The sequence below is a fragment of the Salvelinus sp. IW2-2015 genome, linkage group LG4q.2 (genome assembly GCF_002910315.2).
Source record: "Salvelinus sp. IW2-2015 linkage group LG4q.2, ASM291031v2, whole genome shotgun sequence".
Taxonomy (NCBI): Eukaryota; Metazoa; Chordata; class Actinopteri; order Salmoniformes; family Salmonidae; genus Salvelinus; species Salvelinus sp. IW2-2015.
In genome coordinates this window covers 2,338,480-2,363,441 of record NC_036843.1, presented here as the reverse complement: position 1 = coordinate 2,363,441, position 24,962 = coordinate 2,338,480, and the positions used below count along the sequence as shown (strand labels likewise).

General features: G+C 40.9%; 1 protein-coding gene across 1 annotated transcript; it reads left to right on the top strand.

The window, feature by feature from the left end:
• The first annotated feature begins 268 nt into the window (after positions 1-268).
• On the top strand, positions 269-16,711 carry LOC111963129 (mitogen-activated protein kinase kinase kinase 7). Its single transcript, XM_070443322.1, has 15 exons — positions 269-357; positions 464-555; positions 960-1,070; positions 1,414-1,479; positions 1,713-1,758; positions 4,982-5,120; positions 5,395-5,523; positions 5,690-5,814; positions 8,071-8,201; positions 13,040-13,127; positions 13,320-13,447; positions 15,011-15,161; positions 15,328-15,389; positions 15,633-15,748; positions 16,057-16,711. The coding sequence occupies exons 2-15, from the start codon at positions 493-495 to the stop codon at positions 16,226-16,228; spliced, it is 1,527 nt and encodes a 508-aa protein (XP_070299423.1). The 5' UTR covers positions 269-357; positions 464-492; the 3' UTR covers positions 16,229-16,711.
• Positions 16,712-24,962: the final 8,251 nt, after the last annotated feature.

The window sequence follows — 24,962 nt, the reverse complement described above, 5'->3', positions numbered from 1 at the left end:
AATCTGGGGTTGAGCCTGGAATGTATTTTGAGAGTCCCGCACCGACTGTTGTTAATATGTAAGAGTTTACTGTTCTTGAATGCACCCCAAGGCTGCGAACATTTCACTGCGCAAACCATGGAACAAACGGCATTTGTTTGGACTCTTCTCTGACATTAAACCTATAAAACTCGTACTAATTTGCTCTTCACTCCATTGGGTTTTCCACGTAGGATGTAACAAACTTACTCAGACATAACGCTGATAAACAGCTGTTCATAGTTTATCGTTTTTAATAAAATGTAACTCTTCGTCCTGAGTGTTCGAAACAGCGGCTCGTCTAGGAACGGACAACCAACTCAAACTTCCTGTTCTGATGTATGTTTCAACAGCGAATGGAAACGATTACGGAGGGGTTGTGACATGAAATAACAAGGTTTTAACGATAGACAGTACGCTAATACAATATGTTGTTGTTTTCTAGCTTATTCTAAGGAGTCTAAAGCCGTCAAGATGCTTGAGACACCTGGATATCCATTTGAAGAGATAGAATATGAGGATATAGAAGTTGAAGAGGTAAGTGTCGTATGATAGCTATACATACCAAACCATCAGCCTTCAATGAGTGAGAAAATTAAGACAGGCAGGGGTGAGAGAAATCACACTAGCTAGCCTAGTTGAATAGTAGAGAAGTAGASTTTTGTGTTCATCCATGTAACTTGTGAATGCCCATTTCAACTATGGAGCCAAGATACATATTTCAAAACACCAGCTACAGTATCTAGAATGATTTGTAGATTATACAGAAAAGAACGAGACAGACCACCACTCAGAAACATGTCAAATTATAGCCTAGAGGGGAGCCTGTCTGTCCAAGACTCTCAGAAGGGACATAAATGAAAACGCAAGGTCTTCCTTGAAAACATGCTACTGGACTAGAGTTGCAGTGTTTTATGGATGTGTGACATTTGTTTCTCCAGGTTGTTGGCAGAGGAACATTTGGAGTTGTCTTCAAGGCCAAATGGAAAGGCAAAGATGTGGCCATCAAGACCATAGAGAGTGAATCTGAGAGGAAAGCTTTTGTAGTAGAGGTACAGGAACATCCTTGCCTGAAAATACCTTTTTTTGTGTGTAAGCCTGGTTTTGGGTATAGTGTATTGTTGAAATGAGTTTGTCTTGTTATCACAATAATGTCCATCCTTTAAAAAAAACACTAACATTTATTGACACATTTTATATTAGGTAGCAGCAGTCAAATGATATCCAATTACAATGGAAATGAAACTATATATGTATGTATGTATATATATATATATATATATATATATATATATATATATATATATATATATGTATGTATATATGTTTAGATGTGTATATATATGTTTAGATGGTGAGATCCATTTCACTTATCCATGTCTCTTCTTCATCCAGCTCCGCCAGCTTTCCAGAGTAAATCACCCAAATATTGTCAAGCTCTATGGTTCATGTCATAATCCAGTAAGTACATTCAGGAAAGTTGTCTTCTTAGTATGATTTGCCTGGTGTTCAACAATATACTGTAGTGTCATTATTCCTTTATTAGTTGTTATTATTATTAGTTATTATTCATTTATTAGGTCTACACTTTTTCGTCTATATTAATTTGACACCAGATTTGCAAKCCCATACAGTATGCCTACTGTAAGTGTTTTCCCCCTTTTGATCACAATGATTGTAACATTCACATACAGGTCTGTCTTGTTATGGAATACGCTGAAGGTGGCTCTTTATACAATGGTAAGAAATTACTCTTTAACTCTCCACTGTCGGCATATCTATTTATTATGGCCATCGAAATGTTAGCTATTAAAATCAGATCCAACAATAATACATAGGGGTGTCATTGTATGCTGATGACTCAAACGTCCTCTTAAATCTGCAATCTGGATCCTCCACAACCTCAGAGGATCKAGATCATTTTTCMKATCTCTCGGGATTACAGCCAAACTAGGATAAGTGTACCATATTACATATTGGATCGCTAAAAAAACTGCTACTTTTACATTACCGTGTAGTTTACCAATAAAATGGTCTGACGGGGATGTGGACACACTCAGTATTCATATCCCTAAAGAAATAAAGGAGCTTACTACAACACATTTCAACAGAAAGTTTGCAAAAATAGATAAGATCTTGCTACCATGGAATGGTAAATACCTATTTGTGGAAAAATCACCCTGATTAATTCTTTAGTCATATCCCAGTTTACCTATTTACAGTGGTGGGAAAAGTACCCAATTGTCATACTTGAGTAAAAGTAAAGATACGTTAATAGAAAATTACTCAAGTAAAAGTGAAAGTCACCCAGTAAAATACTACTTGAGTAAAAGTCTTAAAGTATTTGGTTTTAAATATACTTAAGTATCAAAAGTAAATGTATTTGATAAAATGTACTTAAGTATCAAAAGTAAAAGTATAAATAATTTCAAATTCCTTATATTAAGCAAACCAGATGGCATCATTTTCTTTTTTCTTTTTTTAAATTTACGGATAGCCAGGRGCACACTCCAACACTCAGACATAATTTACAAACAAAGCATTTGTGTTTAGTGAGTCCTCCAGATCAGAGGCAGTAGATGACCAGAGATGTTACATTTACATTACATTTTAGTCATTTAGCAGACGCTCTTATCCAGAGCGACTTACAGTAGAGTGCATACATTTTTATTAMATTTTTTACATACTGAGACAAGGATATCCCTACCGGCCAAGAGCAGACGCTCTTATCCAGAGCGACTTACAGTAGAGTGCATACATTTTATTACATTTTTACATACTGAGACAAGGATATCCCTACCGGCCAAACCCTCCCTACCGGCCAAACCCTCCCTAACCCGGACGACGCTATGCCAATTGTGCGTCGCCCCACGGATCTCCCGGTTGCGGCCGGCTGCGACAGAGCCTGGGCGCGAACCCAGCCCAGCCTGGGCGCGAACCCAGAGACTCTGGTGGCGCAGCTAGCACTGCGATGCAGTGCCCTAGACCACTGCGCCCTAGACCTAGACCACTGCGTCACGCACTTGTTCTCTTGACAAGTGCGTGACTTGGACCATTTTCCTGTCCTGCTAAGCATTCAAAATGTAACGAGTACTTCTGGGTGTCAGGGAAAATGCATGGAGTAAAAAGTACAGTATTTTCTTTAGGAATGTAGTGAAGTAAAAGTAGTACAAAAATAGTAAAGTACAGATACAAAAAAAACGACTTAAGTAGTACTTAAAAATATTTTTACTTAAGTACTTTACACCACTGCTCAATTGAGAGAATTTCCACACTGCCACGTAGGGCTGCACGATATGGGCAAATCATAAGGACTTATTTTTAACCAAATGTTGCAATTGCGATTTGACTTGCCAATTAGAGCATAACTGTTGGAATCATGGAAATATAAAGACTAATCCAATTATATAGTTAGAATATAATACTGGGCACTTTGAATACCATGTTGTTTGAGATGACAACACATTAAAATGCCAGGGAGGAGTTATTGCGACAGGGTAGGAAACAAAGTGTTGATAAGTGTTTCCTAGGGGATCCTAAAAGTTTTGGCTACATTGCATGTTTTCTCTTAGCTACTTCATGTAGCTAACATATAATCTTGCTTTGCATATTCCTCTTTGATTTAGAAGATACTGTTGCACAAACAACATGTTGATTTAGGTATACACACACCATCGCTGGTATTATCTGTCTGTATTAGCTAACTACGTTTGCTTTTAGTACATTTATTAGCTAGCTAGCTATTAGCATCTCACAAGATTTAGGGCAACTTGCTAAGAAAAGACAAACTAGCTTTTGCTGATGTAAGAAACACAAACTAATGGTGTCAGTATAGAATGCTAGTGGATTTATATTAAGAAGCAAAGTGATAATAGCATTGTTGTCATCAACATTGTTGTATGTGCTGCGTTGACTGCAAGTGTCTCGTGGTTGAGGAACATCAAATGCGTTCCTTGAGTGACAGGGGGCGTGGCTTGGTCTGTGTGGAAAGTGGCACGGAGAGAAAGAGCGGAGAGAGATGACTCAAGTAGCGAAGTAAACTATAAAAATTGACATTACACATGGCGTATCATATTTAACAAACCAAACATTCAAATACCGGTATAGAAAGTWAAGTAAAAACCCAAACCGGTACCTGCATCAATTACCTGTACATTATTTTCTTTGGGAATRTAGTGAAGTAAAAGTTGTCAAAAATATAAATAGTAAAGTAAAGTACAGATACCTCAAAAAACAACTTAAGTAGTACTTTCAAGTATTTTTACTTGAGTACTTTACACCACTGCCTATTTTCTATTGGCCCTGCCTATGCCAAACTATTTGTCTTTTAAATTATTTTAACAAAAATGATTTCACTTTATTTGGAATGGCAAGCCAGACAAAATTAAACGTGCATATTTATATAATGAATATGAGTTCGGGGGGGCTAAAATTATTAAATATTAAAGCATTAAATTTCTCACTAAAATTATCAGTATTACAAAAGTTATACTTAAACCCAAACTGGATCTCCAGTAGATTAGTAAGAATGGCTCATCCCTTGTTCAAAAATGGCCTTTTTCCATTTATCCAGATTACAACCTCTCACTTTCAGTTAAATGAAAATGGACGCTCTTTGAAAATATCGCCCTTTCCAAAACAAGCCATACAAAGCTGGTTGCAATTTCAGTTTTATCCTCCAGAAAAGACAGAACAAATATTCCAATAAATAATATGGTTAAATTCAAATATACGGTGTAGTTATGCCACATGTGCAGCTAACAAACATATATGGAAATGTTTACTCTGTCCAAAATTACAACCAACTGATAAAAGCAGTACTACAAAAATGGAGGAGGCAAGTGGAAGGGGGAGAAGGTAGGGAACTTTTTTTTTTTGCCCTTTATTGTAGACCAAAATTGGCCCCAAAAAAGTGTCATAAATAAATAAAACAATTGACTGTGTTGTGTCTGTCCATTCCCAGTGCTGCATGGAGCTGAGCCCCTGCCCCAGTACAGTGCATCCCATGCTATGAGCTGGTGTCTGCAGTGTGCTCAGGGGGTCTCCTATCTCCATGGCATGAAACCYAAGGCCCTCATTCACAGAGACCTCAAACCACCCAAGTATGACCCTTTTGTGTGTGCTGTTCCTAAACTGTCTGTTTTAGGGTTGCAACATTCTGGAAACATTCCCAAATGTTCACAGTTTTCCTAAATATTCCTGGAAGTACGGGGGAATAAGCAGGAACTTTGGGAATCCTCCAACCAGGATTTCTGGAAAATGGGGGAATTGTGGGAAAGTTACCAGAATTTCATAAACACAAGTCTGTTTACAGTACTTACATATTTAATGAAGTTGTTGCACTCTCTGAACCTAAACCATAGACATTTGTTTCAGTCTGCTACTTGTACAGGGGGGCACAGTGTTGAAGATCTGTGACTTTGGGACAGCMTGTGACATTCAGACACACATGACCAACAACAAAGGAAGTGCAGCCTGGATGGCACCAGAAGTGTTTGAAGGCATGTATCCTATAGCAAGGAGCTTTCCTCCTTTCATTCAAAAGCGAAAGACGAAAATGGTCTGAGCACCAATTCTCTCTGTGTCACCAATAGAACAATCTAGGGTCTCAGTCTAACCTGTATTCCTTCACTCACCTATATTTCTCTCTGTGACTCTGTTGTCCAGGCAGTAACTACAGTGAAAAGTGTGATGTGTTCAGCTGGGGTATCATCCTGTGGGAGGTGATCACTCGCAGGAAGCCCTTTGACGAGATCGGAGGATCGGCCTTCTGCATCATGTGGGCCGTGCACAGAGGTGAGAGGTCACAGAGCCATAGACTCTTAGTGAAGTTACATACATACATACACACAGAGGAATAAATCCGAAAGAGAAAAATGTACAGTATCAGTCAAAAGTTTGGACACACCTACTCATTCAAGGGTTTTTCTTTATTTTTTAAAACAATTTTCTACATTGTAAAATAATAGTAAAGACATCAAAACTATGAAATAACACATATGGAATCATGTAGTAACCAAAAAAAATAAAAATAAAAGTGTTAAATCAAAATATATTTTATATTTGAGATTCATCAAAGTAGCCACCCTTTGCCTTGATGACAGCTTTGCACACTCTTGGCATTCTCTCAACCGGCTTCATGAGGTAGTCATCTGGAATGCATTTCAATTAACAGGTGTGGAATTTCTTTCCTTAAGGCGTTTGAGCCAATCAGTTGTGTTGTGACAAGGTAGGGGTGATATACAGAAGATAGCCCYATTTGGTAAAAGACCTTKWCCATATTATGGCAAGAACAGCTCAAATAAGCAAATAGAATCGACAGTCATTCCTTTAAGACATGAAGGTCAGTCAATCCGGAAAATTTAAATCACTTTTTTTTTAAAGGGAACTTTTTTGGTTCCTACATGATTCTATATGTGTTATTTCATAGATTTGATGTCTTCACTACTATTCTACAATGTAGAAAATAGTAAAAATAAAGGAAAAACCCTTGAATGAGTAGGTGTGTCCAAACTTTTGACTGGTACTCTGTGTAGTGAGGTGGAATATACACTACTGTTGAAAAGTTTGAGGTCACAAATTTGTTGTCCATTAAAGTAACATCAAATTGTTAATGTTGTAAATGACTATTKTAGCTGGAAACGGCAGATTTTTTTWAATGGAATATCTACATAGGTGTACAGAGGCCCATTATCAGCAACCATCACTCCTGTGTTCCAATGGCACATTGTGTTAGCTAATCCAAGTGTATCATTTTAAAACGCTAATTGATCATTAGAAAACCCTTTTGCAATTATGTTAGCACAGCTGAAAACTGTTCTGATTTAAAGAAGCAAGATTGTACAGCGTTGTACAACACAGCGTTGTACGAGATCTTCAGTTTCCTGGCAACGAGTTTCAGGAGAAACCTTCACAGAAGGGAGTAGCTGGCTCTAACCAGAAAAGCTGGTTAGCTGGCTCTAACCAGAAAAGAAAAAGGAGTGGGAGGCCCCRGTGCACAACTGAGCAAGAGGACAAGTACATTAGRGTGTCTAGTTTGAGAAACAGACMCCTYACAAGTCCTCAACTGGCAGCTTCATTAAATARTACCCGCAAAACACCAGTCTCAACRTTAAGAGTAAAGAGGCGACTCCAGGATGCTGGTTTTCTAGGCAGAGTTGCAAAGAATAAACCATATCTCAGACTGGCCAATAAAAATTAAATATTAAGATGGGCAAAAGAACACAGACATTGGACAGAGGAAGATTGGAAAACAGTGTTATGGACAGACTAATCTAAGTTTGAGGTGTTCGGATCACAAAGAAGAACATTCGTGAGACACGCAGAAAAAAATGAAGGCAATGTGATGGTCTGGTGGTGGTAAAGTGGGAGATTTGTACAGGGTAAAAGGGATCTTGAAGATGGAAGGCAATCACTCCATTTTGCAACGCCATGCCATACCCTGTGGACGGCGCTTAATTGGAGCTAATTTCCTCCTACAACAGGACAATGACCCAAAGCACAGCTCCAAACTATGCAAGAACTATTTAGGGAAGAAGCAGTCAGCTGKTATTCTGTCTATAATGGAGTGGCCRGCACAGTCACCGGATCTCAACCCTATTGAGTTTGACCATATGGTACGTAAGAAGTGCCCATCAAGCCAATCCAACTTGTGAGAGGTGCTTCAGGAAGCATGGGGTGAAATCTTTTCAGATTTCCTCAACAAATTGACAACTAGAATGCCAAAGGTCTGCAAGGCTGTAATTTCTGCAAATGGAGGATTCTTTGACGAAAGCAAAGTTTGAAGGACACAATTATTATTTCAAATAAAAATCATTATTTATAACCGTGTCAACGTTTTGACTATATTTACTATTCATTTTGCTGCTCATTTCATGTATGTTTTCATGGAAAACAAGGACATTTCTAAGTGACCCCAAACTTTTGAACGGTAGTGTAGGTTTGAAGAAAACCTCACCTATTTGTTAAATGAAGGAAAGAAGGTGAGTAGAGGAAGCCACTTTAGACTGACATTCCTCCACTGACAGGTTAGTCTCCTGTATGTGTTCTCAGGTACTCGCCCACCCCTGATAAAGGACCTCCCGGAGCCCATTGAGGGCCTGATGACACACTGCTGGGACAAAGACCCTGCCCAGAGGCCCTCCATGGAGGAGGTCAGAAACACCATGGCAAGCCTCATGAAGGTACAGTACTGGAAAACCCCACAGACCCATGTTCTCAGAATGTCACACTCACAACTCTAATAATAACCCATATATGTTAGTAATACCTGCAATTTCAAGACTTCACTCTTAGGGGGGAATTCAGACCCAAGTTACATTGAACTTTATTCCCTTTTCTCTGAGTATTCTGACCTTGAACTTAAGTATGAGGAAACACAGCCAGCTATATGTTTGGGGTGGAGGTCATAGAAATGTAGGTGTGGCAAACGTGTGTCTACAGGAAATCATGAATAAGGTCGAGCACCTGTCGTTTCCAAGTGGAAAAGCATTGACTATTTCCAATAGAAATAACACCATTCTCCATGCACTGAAATGTATAAATTGATAAGAGCTTGGTTAATTATTTATCCGTTTGGAGAAAGGGATTATAACTAGGCCTACAAATGGCAATTGTAGTAGGCTGTAAATAGCTGTGCCTTTATTCACAATTGTTATTGTATGTCCTCATAATTTGAGGGGATGAAAGCGCCTAACCTACCGAGTAGATTTATGCACTCTAGAATGTTTTAATTATATGCCCGGGCTTTTCTCCGTTTTTTTAAACAATTTGTATCATATACAGTGCCTTCAGACAGTATTCACACCCCTTGACTTTCCACATTTTGTTGTGTTACAGCCTGAATTTAAATGGATTAAATTGAGATTTTTTGCCACTGGCCTACACACAATTGTGTTTTTCGAAATGTTTACAAATTAATTACAAATGAAAAGCTGAAATATTGAGTCAATAAGTATTCAACCCCTTTATTATAGCAAAACTGACATTCTGACAAGACTGACAAGACTGACAAGTCACATAATAAGTTGCAATGTGTGCAATAATAGTGTTTAACATGATTTTTGAATGACTACGTCATCTCTACCCCACATATACAATTATCTTTAAGGTCCCTCAGTCGAGCAGTGATTTCAAACACAGATTCAACCACAAAGACCAGGGAGGTTTTCCAATGCCTCTCAAAGAAGGGCACCTATTGATAGATGGGTAAAAAAAAGTGTTATGTTTGGGGCAAATCCAATACAACACATTACTGAGTACAACTCTATATTTTCAAGCTGCATCATGTTATGAGTATGCTTGTAATCGTTAAGGACTGGGGAGTTTTCAGGATAAAAAAGGCACAGGCAGAATCCTAAAGGAAAACCTGGTTCAGTCTGCTTTCCACCAGACACTGGGAGATGAATTCACCTTAAAAAAACAGGCCAAATCTACATTGGAGTTGCTTAGCAAGAAGACAGTGAATGTGGCTGAGTTAAATCTGCTTGAAAATCTATGGCAAGATGGGAAAATGGTTGTCTAGTAATGATCTACAACCAATTTGACAGAGCTTGAAGAATATTGAAAAGAATAATTTGCAAATTTTATACAACACAATCCAGGTTTGGAAAGCGCTTAGAGCCTTACCCAGAAAGACTCACAGTTTTTATCGCTGCCAACGGTGATTCTAACATGTATTGACTCAGGGGGTTGAATATTTATCTAATCAAGATATATTTTTTCTTCCAGTTTGGCATTAGAGTATTTTGTGTAGGTCGTTGACAAAAAATGACAATTGTAACACAACAAAATGTGAAAAAAGTCACGGGGTGCGAATACTTTCTGAAGCCACTGTATATAGATGGCTTTCTGTAATTGATCCCTAACGTTCTGAACCCGTTCTCTCTATATATTATATTGAGTCTGTTGAGAAAATTCTAATGAAAGATGCACCGTATTTAAAGGGAAGGCTTTAGATAAATTTAATAAACTCCATGAGGAAATCTGTTGGACAGCAAGTGGGAGGGTTTTTCAGCGATTTAATGGCATTTATTCAGAGCACATAGAGCTYGTTGCGCACCTGCATAAGGTAAGTCTGAATAACAAATACTGAGAAGTGCTTCAATCAAAACGCATTGAAAAGGCGCATACATTTCTGACTGGAGTCTGAATCGGGCCTTTAGTTATTAAGAAATGGTGTCTTTGTTCCACAGTTTGAGTGTTTGATTTTATATCTACATTGAACAACAATATACAGTTGAAGTCAGAAGTTTACGTACACTTAGGTTGGAGTCCTTAAAACTATTTTTTCAACCACTCCAGAAATTTCTTGATAACAAACTATAGTTTTGGCAAGTCGGTTAGGACAATTACTTTGTGCATGACACAAGTAATTTTTCCAACAATTGTTTACAGACAGATTATTTCACTTAATTCACTGTATCACAATTCCAGTGGGTCAGAAGTTTGCATACACTGAGTTGACTGTGCCTTTAAACAGCTTGGAACATTCCAGAAAATGATGTCATGGCTTTAGAAGCTTCTGATAGGCTAATTGACATAATTTGAGTCAATTGGAGGTGTACCTGTGGAGGTATTTCAAGGCCTACCTTCAAACTCAGTGCCTCTTTGCTTGACATCATGGGAAAATCAAAAGAAATCAGCCAAGACCTCAGAAAAAAATTGTAGACCTCCATATGTCTGGTTCATCCTTGGGAGCAATTTCCAAACTCCTGAAGGTACCACGTTCATCTGTACAAACAATAGTATGCAAGTATAAACACCATACGACCACGCAGCCGTCATACCGCTCAGGAAGGAGACCCGTTCTCTCTCCTAGAGATGAACGTACTTTGGTGTGAAAAGTGCAAATCAATCCCAGAACAACAGCAAATGACCTTGTGAAGATGCTGGAGGAAACAGGTACAAAAGTATCTATATCCACTGTAAAACGAGTCCTATATCGACATAACCTGAAAGGCCGCTCAGCAAGGAAGAAGCCACTGCTCCAAAACCGCCATAAAAAATCCAGACTACAGTTTGCAACTGCACATGGAGACAATGATCGTACWTTTTGGAGAAATGTCCTCTAGTCTGATGAAACAAAAATAKAACTGTTTGACCATAATGACCATCGTTATGTTTGAAGGAAAAAGGGGGAGGCTTGCAAACCGAAGAACACCATCCCAACCGTGAAGCACGGGGGTGGCAGCATCATGTTGTGGGGTGCTTTGCTGCAGGAGGGACTGGTGCACTTGACAAAATAGATGGCATCATGAGGGCGGAAAATTATGTGGATATATTGAAGCAACATCTCAAGACATCAGTCAGGAAGTTATATCTTGGTCGAAAATGGGTCTTCCAAATGGACAATGACCCCAAGTATACTTCCAAAGTTGTGGCAAAATGGCTTAAGGGCAACAAAGTCAAGTTATTGAATTGGCCATCACAAAGCCCTGACCTCAATCCCATAGAAGATTTGTGGGCAGAACTGAAAAAGCGTGTGCGAGCAAGGAGGCCTACAAACCTGACTCATTTACACCAGCTCTGTCAGGAGGAATGGGCCAAAATTCACCCAACTTATTGTGGGAAGCCTGTGGAAGGCTACCTGAAACGTTTGACCCAAGTTAAACAATTTAAAGGCAATGCTACCAAATATTAATTGAGTGTATGTAAACTTCTGACCCACTGGGAATGTGATGAAAGAAATAGAAGATTAAATAAATAATTTTCTCTACTATTATTCTGACATTTCACCTTCTTAAAATAAAGTGGTGATCCTAACTGACCTAAGACAGGGAATTTTTACTAGGATTAAATGTCAGGAATTGTGAAAAACTGAGTTTAAATGTATTTGGCTAAGGTGTATGTAAACTTCCGACTTCAACTGTAAATGCAACATTGAAGGAGTTGGTCCCATATTTTATGAGCTGAAATAAAATATCCCAGAAATATTCCATACGCACCAAAAGCTTCTTTCTCTCAAATTCTGTGCACACATTTGTTTACATCCCTGTTGGTGAGCAGTTCACCTTTGCCAATCCATCCACCTGACAGGTGTGGCATATAAAGAAGCTGATTAAACAGCATGATCATTACACAGGTGCACCTTGTGATGGRGACAATAAAAGGCCTCTAAAATATGCAATTGTGTCACACAACACAATCCCACAGATGTCTCAAGTTTTGAGGGAGTGTGCAATTGGCATGCTAACTGCAGGAATGTACACCAGAGATTTTGCCAGAGAATTGAATGTYAATTTCTCTACAATAAGCCGCCTCCAACGTTGTTTTTAATAATTTGGCAGTACATCCAACTGGTCTCTCAACCGCAGACCATGTGTAACCATGCCAGCCCAGGATCTCCACATCCAGCTTCCTCACCTGCGGGATTGTCTGGGACCGGCATAAGCTATAGATAATGAACACAATTGCATTTTATTGATGGCAATTTGATTGCACAGAGATACCGTGAYGAGATCCTGAGGCCCATTGTCGTGCCATTCAACCGCCGCCATCACCTCATGTTTCAGCATGATAATGCACGGCCCCATGTCACTAGGATCTGTACACAATTCCTGGAAGATGAAAATGTCCCAGTTTTTCCATGGCCTGCATACTCACCAGACATGTCACCCATTGAGCATGTTTGGGATGCTCTGGATCGACGTCTACGACAGCGTGTTCCAGTTCCCGTCAATATCCAGCATCTTCGCACAGCCATTGAAGAGGAGTGGAACAACATTCCACAGGCCACAATCAACAGCCTGAWCAACTCTATGCAAAGGAGACGTGTCGCGCTGCATGAGGAAACTGGTGGTCACACCAGATAGACTGGTTTTCTGATCCACGCCACTAAAAAAAAAATWTTTTTATAAAGGTATCTGTGACCAACAGATGCATATCTGTATTCCCAGTCAAGTTAAACGAATTTACCTCAGTAAAATCTTAGAAATTGTTGCATGTTGCGTTTTTATATTTTGTTCAGTATACAATTCCTGTAAGCATTGTGCATTGCACTCTTCCTCCCATGTGTCTGCAGTACTTCCCAGGGTCTGATGAGCCTCTTCAGTATCCCCACCAGTGTCCAAGCAACAGCAGGAGTGGCTCCTCCTCAGCCACAAGCACAGGTGAGTTCCATAGATTTAGATACGCTTTGAAAGTTTATGGATTATATAAACATTTGGAGACAAGTAACACTTTATCTTGTATTAACATTATGAGTAATTGCTTTGGAAATGCATATTAATGAAGTTCAGAAGTTGCTGTTATTACAGAAGTTTCTGGAAAAACATTTTAAAAAGCCATCTTCTCTTCTGTAGGTTCCAATGCAGACAACACTATCAACAGCTACAGATCCGAAAGCAACATGGAGCATGGAACAAACTGTCAAGAGAGAGATGACACCCTGAAAAACGAAAAATTTCCACTTCAGTTCAAACCATCAAAGGTGATGCATTTATAAACTCAGCAAAAAAAGAAACGTCAACTGCGTTTATTTTCAGCAAACWTAACATGTATAAATATTTGAATGAACATAAGATTCAACAACTGAGACATAAACTGAACAAGTTCCACAGACATGTGACAAACAGAAATGGAATAATGTGTCCCTGAACAAAGGGGGGGTCAAAATCAAAAGTAACAGTCAGTATCTGGTGTGGCCACCAGCTGCATTAAGTACTGCAGTGCATCTCCTCATGGACTGCACCAGATTTGCCAGTTCTTGCTGTGAGATATTACCCCACTCTTCCACCAAGGCACTCGCAAGTTCCCGGACATTTCTGGGTGAATGGCCCTAGCCCTCACCCTCCGATCCAACAGGTCCCAGACGTGCCAACGAGATTGAGATCCAGGCTCTTTGCTGGCCATGGCAGAACACTGACATTCCTGTCTTGCAGGAAATCACTCACAGAACGAGCAGTATGGCTGTGGCATTGTCATCTGGAGGGTCATGTCAGGATGAGCCTGCAGGAAGGGTACCACATGAGGGAGGAGATGTCTTCCCTGTAACGCACAGTGTTGAGATTGCAGGCAATGACAACAAGCTCAGTCCGATGATGCTGTGACACACCGCCCCAGACCATGACGGACCCTCCACCTCCAAATCGATCCGCTCCAGAGTACAGGCCTCGTTGTAACGCTCATTCCTCGACGATAAACGCGAATCCGACCATCCCCCTGGTGACCAAACCGTGACTCGTCAGTGAAGAGCACTTCTTGCCAGTCCTGTCTGGTCCAGCGACGGTGGCTTTGTGCCCATAGGCGACGTGTTTGCCGGTGATGTCTGGTGAGGACCTGCCTTACAACAGGCCTACAAGCCTTCAGCCAGCCTCTCTCAGCCTATTGCGGACAGTCTAAGCACTGATGGAGTGATTGTGCATTCCGGTGGGCTCGGGCAGTTGTTGTTGCCATCCTGTACCTGTCCCGCAGGTGTGATGTTCGGATGTACCGATCCTGTGCAGGTGTTGTTACACTGTGGTCTGCCACTGCGAGGACGATCAGGTGGCTGTGGGTCGGGGTCCGGTCTCTCTGTAGCGTTGTCTTAGACGTCTCACAGTACGGACATTGCAATTTATTGCCCTGGCCACATCTGCAGTCCTCATGCCTCCTTGCAGCATGCCTAAGGCACGTTCACGCAGTTGAGCAGGGACCCTGGGCGTCTTTCTTTTTGTGTTTTTCAGAGTCAGTAGAAAGGCCTCTTTAGTGTCCTAAGTTTTCATAACTGTGACCTTAATTGCCTACCGTCTGTAAGCTGTTAGTGTCTTAATGACCGTTCCACAGGTTCATTAATTGTTTATGGTTAATTGAACAAGCATGGGAAACAGTGTTTAAACCCTTTACAATGAAGATCTGTGAAGTTATTTGGGTTTATTTGGATTTTTATATTTTTATTTTTATCTTTAAAAGACAGGCTCCTGAAAAAGGGACGTTTCTTTTTAGTTTAGTTATCGCAAAAGCTCAAGTAATAACTCACCCCATCCATGTTCATGCTGTTCATGTTCTTTCTCAGGGGGGAACATTACGCCCCAGCCTGCCCCTATCCAGAGGGCCTAGTATGGAGAGCCTGCCTGAGCGTACCCAGAGCCCTGCCCCCACTGAGGTCAAAGGGCAATGTGCTGGCCAGTCAGGGCCAGAGCTGAGAGCACCTATCAGTCCCACAGGTATGGGCCCTATTTAGTATTGGTTGAAACAATAGAGCTAGTTTACCAAAGATTGTAAATGCATGGAACCTAATGTATTTCTGACACTGTCACTACAGTGTTCACCAGGGGGCAGTACCATACAACATACATTATATGCTCACCATTATGTTTTCTATGTCCTCAGATATTAATGGTTTGGACAGCTCCATCCCCATGGCTTATCTGACACTAGATCACCAGCTGCAGGTACTGTTCTTTCTCCATTCATCCTCAATCCTGACTGATGTTAAATCCTCATACTGATAACCAACTAGCAATGTTTTACATACTTACATCTCAATAGCCTACTCACTGCCCTGTTTGGATTTCATGTGTCCTCCACTTCAAATATGAAATTTGTTTAAAAAGTGAAGTACTGTTCATTATAAGAATGTATGTGTAAATTGTAAGTGCATGATGGTGATGTGTGTATTCCTGGGTTGGGTTTAGCCCCTGGCCCCATTCTCAAACTCCAAAGAGTCCATGGCTGTGTTTGAGCAGCACTGCAGAATGGCCCAGGAGTACCTGAAAGTGGAGACTGAAATTGCCCTACTCACCCAGAGAAAGTAAGTCACATATGAGCCCAGCATTCCCTATGCGGAAGATGTTTGTCCAATATGTACAAACTGTACTGAAGATGGCACTGCAATCTGGTGTTATGTCTAATGAATTACTGTTGAAGATTTCTATTTGTTGTGATACCAGTTACTCTTAACATGAATAAATTCATTAGAATTAAATCTAATAACATTGTTTCCTGTACAGAATATTGTAGTATTTTACTGTATGTAGTAATTAGTTGTAGAGTGACAGTGAATGTAGGCTACCTAAATGCTAAACATGTTCTCTCTCCCTTTGTCGTGGTGCTGTGTAGGAAGGAGTTAATCTCTGAGCTGGACCAGGATGAAAGGGAGCAGCAAAATACGTCTCGTCTGGTTCAGGAGCACAACAAACTGTTGGACGAGAACAAGAGCCTCTCCACCTACTTCCACATTTGTAAGAACAAGCTGGAGCGGATTCAGAGTCAGCAACAACAGAAGAGTTAGAATGCCTCTTGATGTGTGCTTGTTGCCCCAGAACTGTCCTCAGATCATCAGCAGCCAAATAGACTGTCAAGGGGCCATTTTGTGATGTCTTCTCTGTAGACCCTCAACTGTTTTGGGATTTGCAGCCAAATATACCTGCCACATTTGTGATGACTGCTTCATATTTCTCATCAACTGTTTTCAGATTAGCAGCCCAAGAGACTGGCCATTTAGTGAACTCTTTCCTGTTGCTCTTAAGCTGTTCCTGGATCAGTGGCCAAAGCGGAAGGCCATGTCATTATGAATGCTTTGTAGATCCTCAACTGATCCACAGTCAGCAGCAGACTGCACAAAGCATATCTCCCCTCAGATTCTTGCTCCCCAATGCGCTGTACAGCAACAACATACTCCACCTGTCTCAATCCAGAGCTGCGTTCAGTACAACAATGTTGCGAAATGTTGTGCAAGACCTATTAAGAACAGCTAAGTTAATTTACATGCATGTTTTCGGAAAGACGTCATTCTATTCTGCCAGAGGTACACTGGACTAGTTGAACAAGGAAAGTCTGGATGCCCTGTAAAGTCATCTCCTACAGTAGTTATTGACATCCAGAGGAAAATGCAGTTGTCCCTAGAGACTGATCTTGGGGCAGTTTAGTACCCCCCCCCCCCTCTCACCATTGTGCCTAAGGGCAACTTCTGCCCATAGCTCAACATCCAGGAATTATCAGAAAGGCTTTGTAGAAAATGATTGATGTTGTGAAGGGGGTTGACTTGCAGTAACACCTCAGATGACTTGAGGTGTTTCCTGTCTTGTAGCAGATGACTGTCACTATACCCTCCCCAGGACTGTTCTAGAGGTGCTAGTTGTAAAAGAAGTGACTCAGCTTGTTTTCACCGTCTGACTCTGGCCTCTCTGTGACAGCTAACTTGGTATGGAGATGACAAATAGATGACTAAGTTGTGTTTTTAAATGTTTATGCTCATTCTTATATCTGTATTCCCTTTTTACGTACACAGAGTAAACAAAACATTTGGAGCACCTTCATAATATTGCATTGCACACCCTTTTGCCCTCAGAACAGCCTCAGTTTGTCAGGGCATGGACTCTACAAGGTGTCGAAGGTGTTCCACTGGGATGCTGGCCCATGTTGATTCCAATGTTGGCTGGATGTCCTTTGGGTGGTGGACCATTCTTGATATACACAGGAAACTGTTGAGTGTGAATAACTCAGCAGCGTTGCAGTTCTTGACACACTCAAACCGGTGCACCTGGCACCTACTACCATACCCCGTTCAATGGCACTTAAATATTTTTTCTTGCCCATTCACCCTCTGAATGGCACACATACACAATCCATGTCTCAATTGTCTCAAGGCTTAAAAATCCTTATTTAACCTGTCTCCTCCCCTTCATCTACACTGATTGAAGTGGATTTAACAGGTGACAACAATAAGGGATCATAGCTTTCACCTGGATTCACCTGGTCAGTCTATGTCATGGAAAGGGYAGGTGTTCCTAATGTTTTGCACTCTCAATGTATATGCAGTGGCTCCTTGAGAAGCAATGACAATATTTCAAAAGGATCTTTGTTTTTATAAATTTTATGTAGCCTGTTTTTTGAGGTCTTTTTCAAGTCTATCTGCCTTAGATGTTTTCGATATGTTTTCTCATAGAATACCACCACCACGTAGTCCACTCAGTATTAGTGTTTATATTTTGTCAAATATTTCACTTTTGTATTCACTCCTAAATGTGTATGTGCTGGTTGTGGACTTGGAGTTTGGTCTTGTTCCAGTACTTCCACAAATGTGTTATACACTTGTTTGCTTGATTTGCCCTCTGTGTGCGTGTGTGTTCACAGGTTGCCTTAGGTTATATCTCACTATGTATTGTATTTTTCTAAATAGCGTTTTGACTTGCAAAATCGGAAAGGTTGTCAATGCACTTTTGAATGTATATCTTAAGAACTTCAAAAGTACTGAAATAAAAAAGTGAATGCACACAAGAAAAGGCTGCTTTTACATTCTTGGTATAAAGGCATTCATGATTGAATATAATATAATCTGTTGCCCTAGCATATCTTTTTGATTTCATCTGCACTTTGTGTGTCACTTGGCAGTTCTGAAACGCCTGTATGCTTGAGTGCATAAAACATTTCCTATTATCTATGTTTTCAATGGTTTGATGTATTCTTAGAAAAATATTTATTTAGATAGTATTGTTGGGAAGTAGAATAATATCAGCATAAACGTCCTTCATTTCAATTGACTTGTTCCCCCCTTTTTGTAAATTGGTGACACCCTTTGAGCACAGTTTTTTTTGTTGTGTATCCTTTATTTAAACATTGTGCTTGGTCATGCGTTTATGCATACCAAATCATTTTGGTAGCCCCTCTTCAAGATAAACTTATGTGCATATGGCCATTTGCATGCTCATCAAACGTACTGAATAAAGTCATGAACTCCTTTACATCTATATGAAGCATATGAGTAAGGTATGGAACAAATCTGAAACCATTTTTATGTTTCTGAAGTATGTTTTGTCTCCCAGTTGAAACAGTGTGATGACAAAGGGCTTGCTCAGTCCTGACAGAGGGGGTYTGCTTTGTCTGCAGTGCAGTGGGGATATGATGGCTAAATCACTGGCTAGTGATTAACATGACTGGCTTGTGTTGTCGAAAAAGACTGATGATCTCACTCTCTCTGTCATTCCTGGCATTCCTGTTACAAGYTGGTCTTCATACAGTCGTCTTCCCTGCATGTTGAGTATGCTTTGCCTTTGACCCTTACATTGACTTGTTCTGAGTATGAAGTTCTTTCCAAAAATGTAAATGTTATTTTGCGCAGTACAGATGTGGGATCTTAATTTGAGCCAGTTTGCTWCAGCAGGAAAATAATCCTGCAGCAACAGGAAAGGTAAATTATTATGTGGATTGTAATTATTAAACATTTTTGTAGGGGTTGATACATTTTTCGTAAGAGAAAATCAATTCAAATTTCAAAGTAGAAATTATTTCAGAAGCCTTTTTAAACCTCAAATACACTACAAGTTCTCCTGCAACAGGGTGATCAAATKAAGATCCTTCATCTGTATGTATGATAGATATTGTGTTCATAATGTTTGCGAAACCAATTTACTTGAAAGTGTTTCCATAGTTACCAAAGTAGGCTATTTCAGTAGCTTAATTAGGTCAAAAGGAGTATGATAATCTTGGCTGCAATAAGACTGTGAATCCTGGCAATTTGATAAGGTTGTTCGATTACATGTTTTGTGTATGAATGCTTCCATACAACCCTCAGTCTTAAACAAAACATTTGGACTGAGTTTGAACCCAGTTACCCACCCACCAACCTGCCCACGCAGGAATGTAGCCTACATGTTTCCATCAAGAAAAATAACAAGCTGATCTGTCACTGCTGTGTCATCTTTAATCTCTCCTTTAAAAGAAAGTAGAGGAAATGAGAGAATTGACAGCAGAMTTTTGTTCAATTTCAGGTCATGTTCAAGTGTAGGCCATGGCCTCTTGGGGGACTTGTCAGTTTGGCTGTGTGTAATTGTGTCTCCCTGTCTCCATTATCTGTTGCAGAAATGCATTTTTGACAGTCGCTTACATGGGATATGACTAGCAAAGCAACATCTGATAATTTTCTAATGTTTCTTCATTGTCAATTTTACACTGCATTTGAAGCAAGTGTAAAATGYGTGATTATTACCATCACTGGCTCATTGCATTACCACTTAGTACACCATGTCCAGCTGTTGAGCAGATAGATCTGCAGTGAGAATCAGCTTTGGTTATTTATACCACTTGACATTGAAAATGTGGGCCAATCTGAAGACCACACGTCAGGGGCGGATTGCCCATCTGGCAATTCTGGCAAATTCCAGATGGGCTGGTCTAAATTGACATACACGAAAACATATTTTTTTTAATATAAAAGTAAATAAATGACAAGGTGACATAGCCGGCAGCCCATGGGCCTGTTATCATCATGGATCGTAAAAATGGAAAGGGTGCCTATTCATGGGTTGCATATTTCGTTGCAGTATTGTTTTGAACATTCGTTTTGGACTGATGCCCGACATAGCATTCTACTCAATGCATCATCAATGAGCACTGACGAAGATTTCATCAGAAATACTTTACAGTGGCTTGGAAATACAATGGCATTCAAAAGGAGGCAAATAATTAGTAGAAAAACATTTTGATGTCACCAGAATGACTTTAGGTGCAGTATATCATTTGCTAGCTAGCTAGCTAAGATTGATGGGAGGCCACCAGATTTTAGATAGCTAACGTTAACATATTTTTTACAAACTTTGCTAGTTAATGACAACATTGCCATCTGTCTAAAGTAAATTTGACAACATGATAATGCTGGCAAAGTTGTTTCCTGCTAAATATTTGACTACTTTAGAAATGGCATATTTCCAGACACTATAGTGTAATTTAGACTAAACAGTAGCTAGTTAGCCTCTGTCCGATATGACTGGGCTTATCACCACTTTAGGACACCACTATGGCGCCACCGATAGTGGGCGGTTTGAGAACGTTCATAACAATGGCATGACGCGACCAAGTGACAGAGGTGCGACCTATGAATAAACAGAAAAAGCACATTCTACATTGTCACCTCACACAAAACGTTCTATTTTTGGATGGCTAAACCATGATTTGGTCAAACAGTAAAGCATAATTCTCATGATTTCTGTAATGAAAGTGTGTGTCCTGCCCCTGTGCCTGTTTCGTGGGACTTGCTGCTATAATGAGCGAGCCACTCTCCTCTCCCGCGCTCGAGAGATAAGTGTGTTCTGATCATATAACATTTCAAACATTTCAGGCTTCGTTCCCTTGTCCCTAGTGAAGAGAGGAGTGCCTCAGCTATCTGTAGGTATAATAACTGATTTCTTAATATTCAGCGCAATAGCAACTATTTTACAACCAAGATATTTGATAAGGCTTTGAGATATGGAGCGGCGCGCACACGAAATGGCCCTCACAGGCCACTGTGAGGGCATAGGCCTATAGGTCTCATGGGTAGTAGCCTACAACTGCAATGTTTTTTAAAGACATTACATTTACTGTTGGATAAATACATGGCTACTAGCAGTGAGTAGTATATTTAGAGTAAGTGATCTAGTTAATGTGTAACCCCAAATTAATAAGCCTATGATATTAGTTAGTGCACATTTTATTTGACCTTTATTTAACCAGGTAGGCAAGTTGAGAACAAGTTCTCATTTACAACTGCGACCTGGCCAAGATAAAGCAAAGTGTCAMGCCCTGACCGTAGAGAGCTTTTATGTCTCTATTTTGGTTTGGTCAGGGTGTGATTTGGGTGGGCATTCTATGTTCATTTTCTATGTTTTGTATTTCTTTGTGTTTGGCCGGGTGTGGTCCTCAATCAGAGGCAGCTGTCTATCGTTGTCTCTGATTGAGAATCATACTTAGGCAGCTTTTTCCCACCTGTGTTTTGTGGGTAGTTGTTTTCTGTTTAGTGTTTTGCACCTGACAGGATTGTTTTGGTTTCGGGAATTCACTTTGTTATTTTTGTTTAGTGTTCAGTTTAAATAAAAAGTCATGAACACTTACCACGCTGCGCTTTGGTCCGATTCCTCTTCATCCGACGACGACACCCGTTACACAAAGCAGTTCGACACATATAACATGACCTGGAGCCAGTGGGTTTGGTGACGAATATGTAGTGAGGGCCAGCCAACGAGAGCATACAGGTCACAGTGGTGGGTAGTATATGGGACTTTGGTGACAAAACGGATGGCACTGTGAAAGACTACATCCAGTTTGCTGAGTAGAGTGTTGGAGGCTATTTTGTAAATGACATTGCCGAAGTCAAGGATCGGTAGGATAGTCAGTTTTACGAGGGTATGTTTGGCAGCATGAGTGAAGGAGGCTTTGTTGCGAAATAGGTAGCCGACAGACAGAGAGAACAAAAGAAGCACAGAGTGACAGCAGAGAAGATGCTGAGACAGATAGACAGCACAACAGGGAGTTAAACAAAATGGCTAGAGCAGAGGCCCAGTTATAGTGATGAGTTGTATCTCCAGTGTGTTGTTACAAATTTGTATTGGTTTTAAACATGAGCTGGTTAAACAAGAGGAGGACCATGTCTCGCCAGTCACTGGTACAGGAATGGTTGAGAAACGTTGTACTGTCCTGCCAAAGTTATGGGTCAGCATGACTGCATGTGTCTAAGTCAGGGTCAGGGTGTAGGGTCCCTCCAGTCTGCTTTCCGCCCCCTCAAAAGTTGTCAATGACCTCCTCACCTCTGCTGGTGCCCTCAACATTCTGATTCTCCTCGACCTGAGTGCCGCATTTGACACAGTGAGCGATCAGATCCTCCTCATCAGGCTTGAGGGTCTAGGTATTGAGGGATCTGTACTGTCCTGGCTACAATCATACCTCACAAACCGGACCCACTACATCTCCCTCAATGGCCACACCTCAGATTCAGCTGCAGTTACACAGGGTGTCCCCCAGGGCTCTGTGTTAAATCCCTTACTCTTCATCATCTACATCAGCCCCCTCGGTCAGATCTTCCGTCACTTCAACCTTGACTTCCACTGCTATGGCGATGACACCCAGTTCTACAACAGCACCAAATCCCTCCTCAACCCACCTCTGACACACATTGAATCCTGCCTCTCTACAATAAAAACATGGATGCAACAAAACTTACTCAAGCTTAACAGTGATAAAACAAAACTCCTCCTCATAGGCACCAAATCCAACCTCACCAAAACTGGCAACCTCACCATTGACACCACTGTCTCTTCCTCTCCCCACACACGCAACCTTGGTGTCATCCTGGACTCCACCCTCTCCTTTGACCACCACACAAAACAGACTGTCAAATCCTCATTCTTCCACCTCTGCAACATTGCCAAAGTCAGGTCCTCCCTCTCCCATCCTCTCCCATCCTGCCGCTGAAAGCCTCATATATGCATTCATCTCTTCCCGTCTTATTGACCACTGCAACTCAGTACTCTGCAGCCCGACTCCTCACCCACGCTAAGTCCTGGCAGCACATCACCCCTTCCTTTGTGAACTCCACTGGCTCTCTGTCTCCCAACGCATTGATTACAAGACCCTCCTTCTGACCTACAAAGCCCTTCACAATCTTGCACCCCTCTTACCTTTTTTCTCCCCTACCAACCCACGCGTGCACTCTGTTCCACCACAGCAGGCCACCTTGTCATCCCCAGGACGAAGCTCCAGAGCTTCGGCGACATGGCCTTCTCCAGGGTTCCTCCTAGGCTCCGGGAACTTCCTCCCTGTGTGACTCTGAGTCCATCCCCATCTTTCAGTCCTTTCTAAAGCCAACCCCATCTCTTTGACAAGGCCTACCCTTAAGCCCCCCCCCCCCCCTCCCACACACACACATACAAGCAAAGAAATACACTACAAAGACACTCCCCTCTCCACCATACTGAGCATATGAGTTGGCAGCGTGCGCATTGATGTGGGCTGGTGTGGATAAAATGCCTGGGCCGAATTCTTGTCCTAGCCAGCCCATGCCACACAGGGAAAATAAATGGGCTCCAGGAGCAGCAAGTCTGTGACAACCTGATAAAACGTTATAGCGTGCAAGCTCCTTGGGGATCCGCTGTCTCTATATTAGAAAACACACTCTCTCTGCCTGACTATTGCTGCCTTGTTCAACCTATATTAGAGTGGCCTCCATACTGAACCAATATGTTTCTGCATAATGCAGAGGAGTGGACAGTCTCATGTCTGCTGTAACCTCTGAATTATATTTGTCTAATTATGTAAGAAATGGCTGTTGATTATTATTGTCTAGAATTGATCATTCAAATGAAATGTAGGTAGTTTTTTTGTCCAGTGGAGAGATTTGCCATGATATTTCACGCACATTCTGTGTTACAGCCTGAAACAATTATCTTGAAATAGGATTTCTGTGTAGGCGACTATAACAAGCATGTATCATGTCAAAGCCCACTGTTTCCTGCCTGTGGCATTCTCACCTTTAGCTGCATGCTCAAACAGACACATAGAGGGTCTGAAACTCATAGGCCATAATATGATTTATTTTAGAAAAATATACTATCAGTAGCATTACCATTATATAGCCTATATCATTATCACTTGATGGTGATTGTGTAGGGTYTTAGTAGCATAATGGGTAATGGAGTTGTGAACACTGCTGATGCTGGCTATTGTTCAGTCAGTCAGTCATGGATCTGTAGCAGGATGAGATCATGCTTTCTGTGTACTGAGGTCTAACAGTGATGTGAATAGAGTCTGACAAGCATCTCTGCTGCTCAAGCAGAGGCTGGTGATGTGCAATAGGGGGATTGTTTGCTCTGAGTGATGATAATCACTTAATGGGGGGTTGGTCATAAATGTGTTTAAATGTGTCATCAGTGAGATGCATTATTATTATTATGATTTTTATTTTTTATTATTGTAGCTTTTTTATGGCTTCGGGCTGGTATGACGATAGGATGTTATTTTGTCCTTTATTAATGGTTGATCATCATAGGATCATCGTCATTGTATGCTGTTTTCATTCCTAGCCATCCTCCTGTGCCTCGCTCCGCGCTGAATCAAACACTTCTATAGCCAAACCGGGACTTACGGTGACATGATTGTAAGGCCAATTCACCAACCTCAAGTGCGTCCCGCTATTTTGAGTAAAATGTCAAAGCGACGGGGGCTGTAGCGTAATTTCTGCACAGCGCATTGTTGTGAATGAGGGACAGGGTGACGTC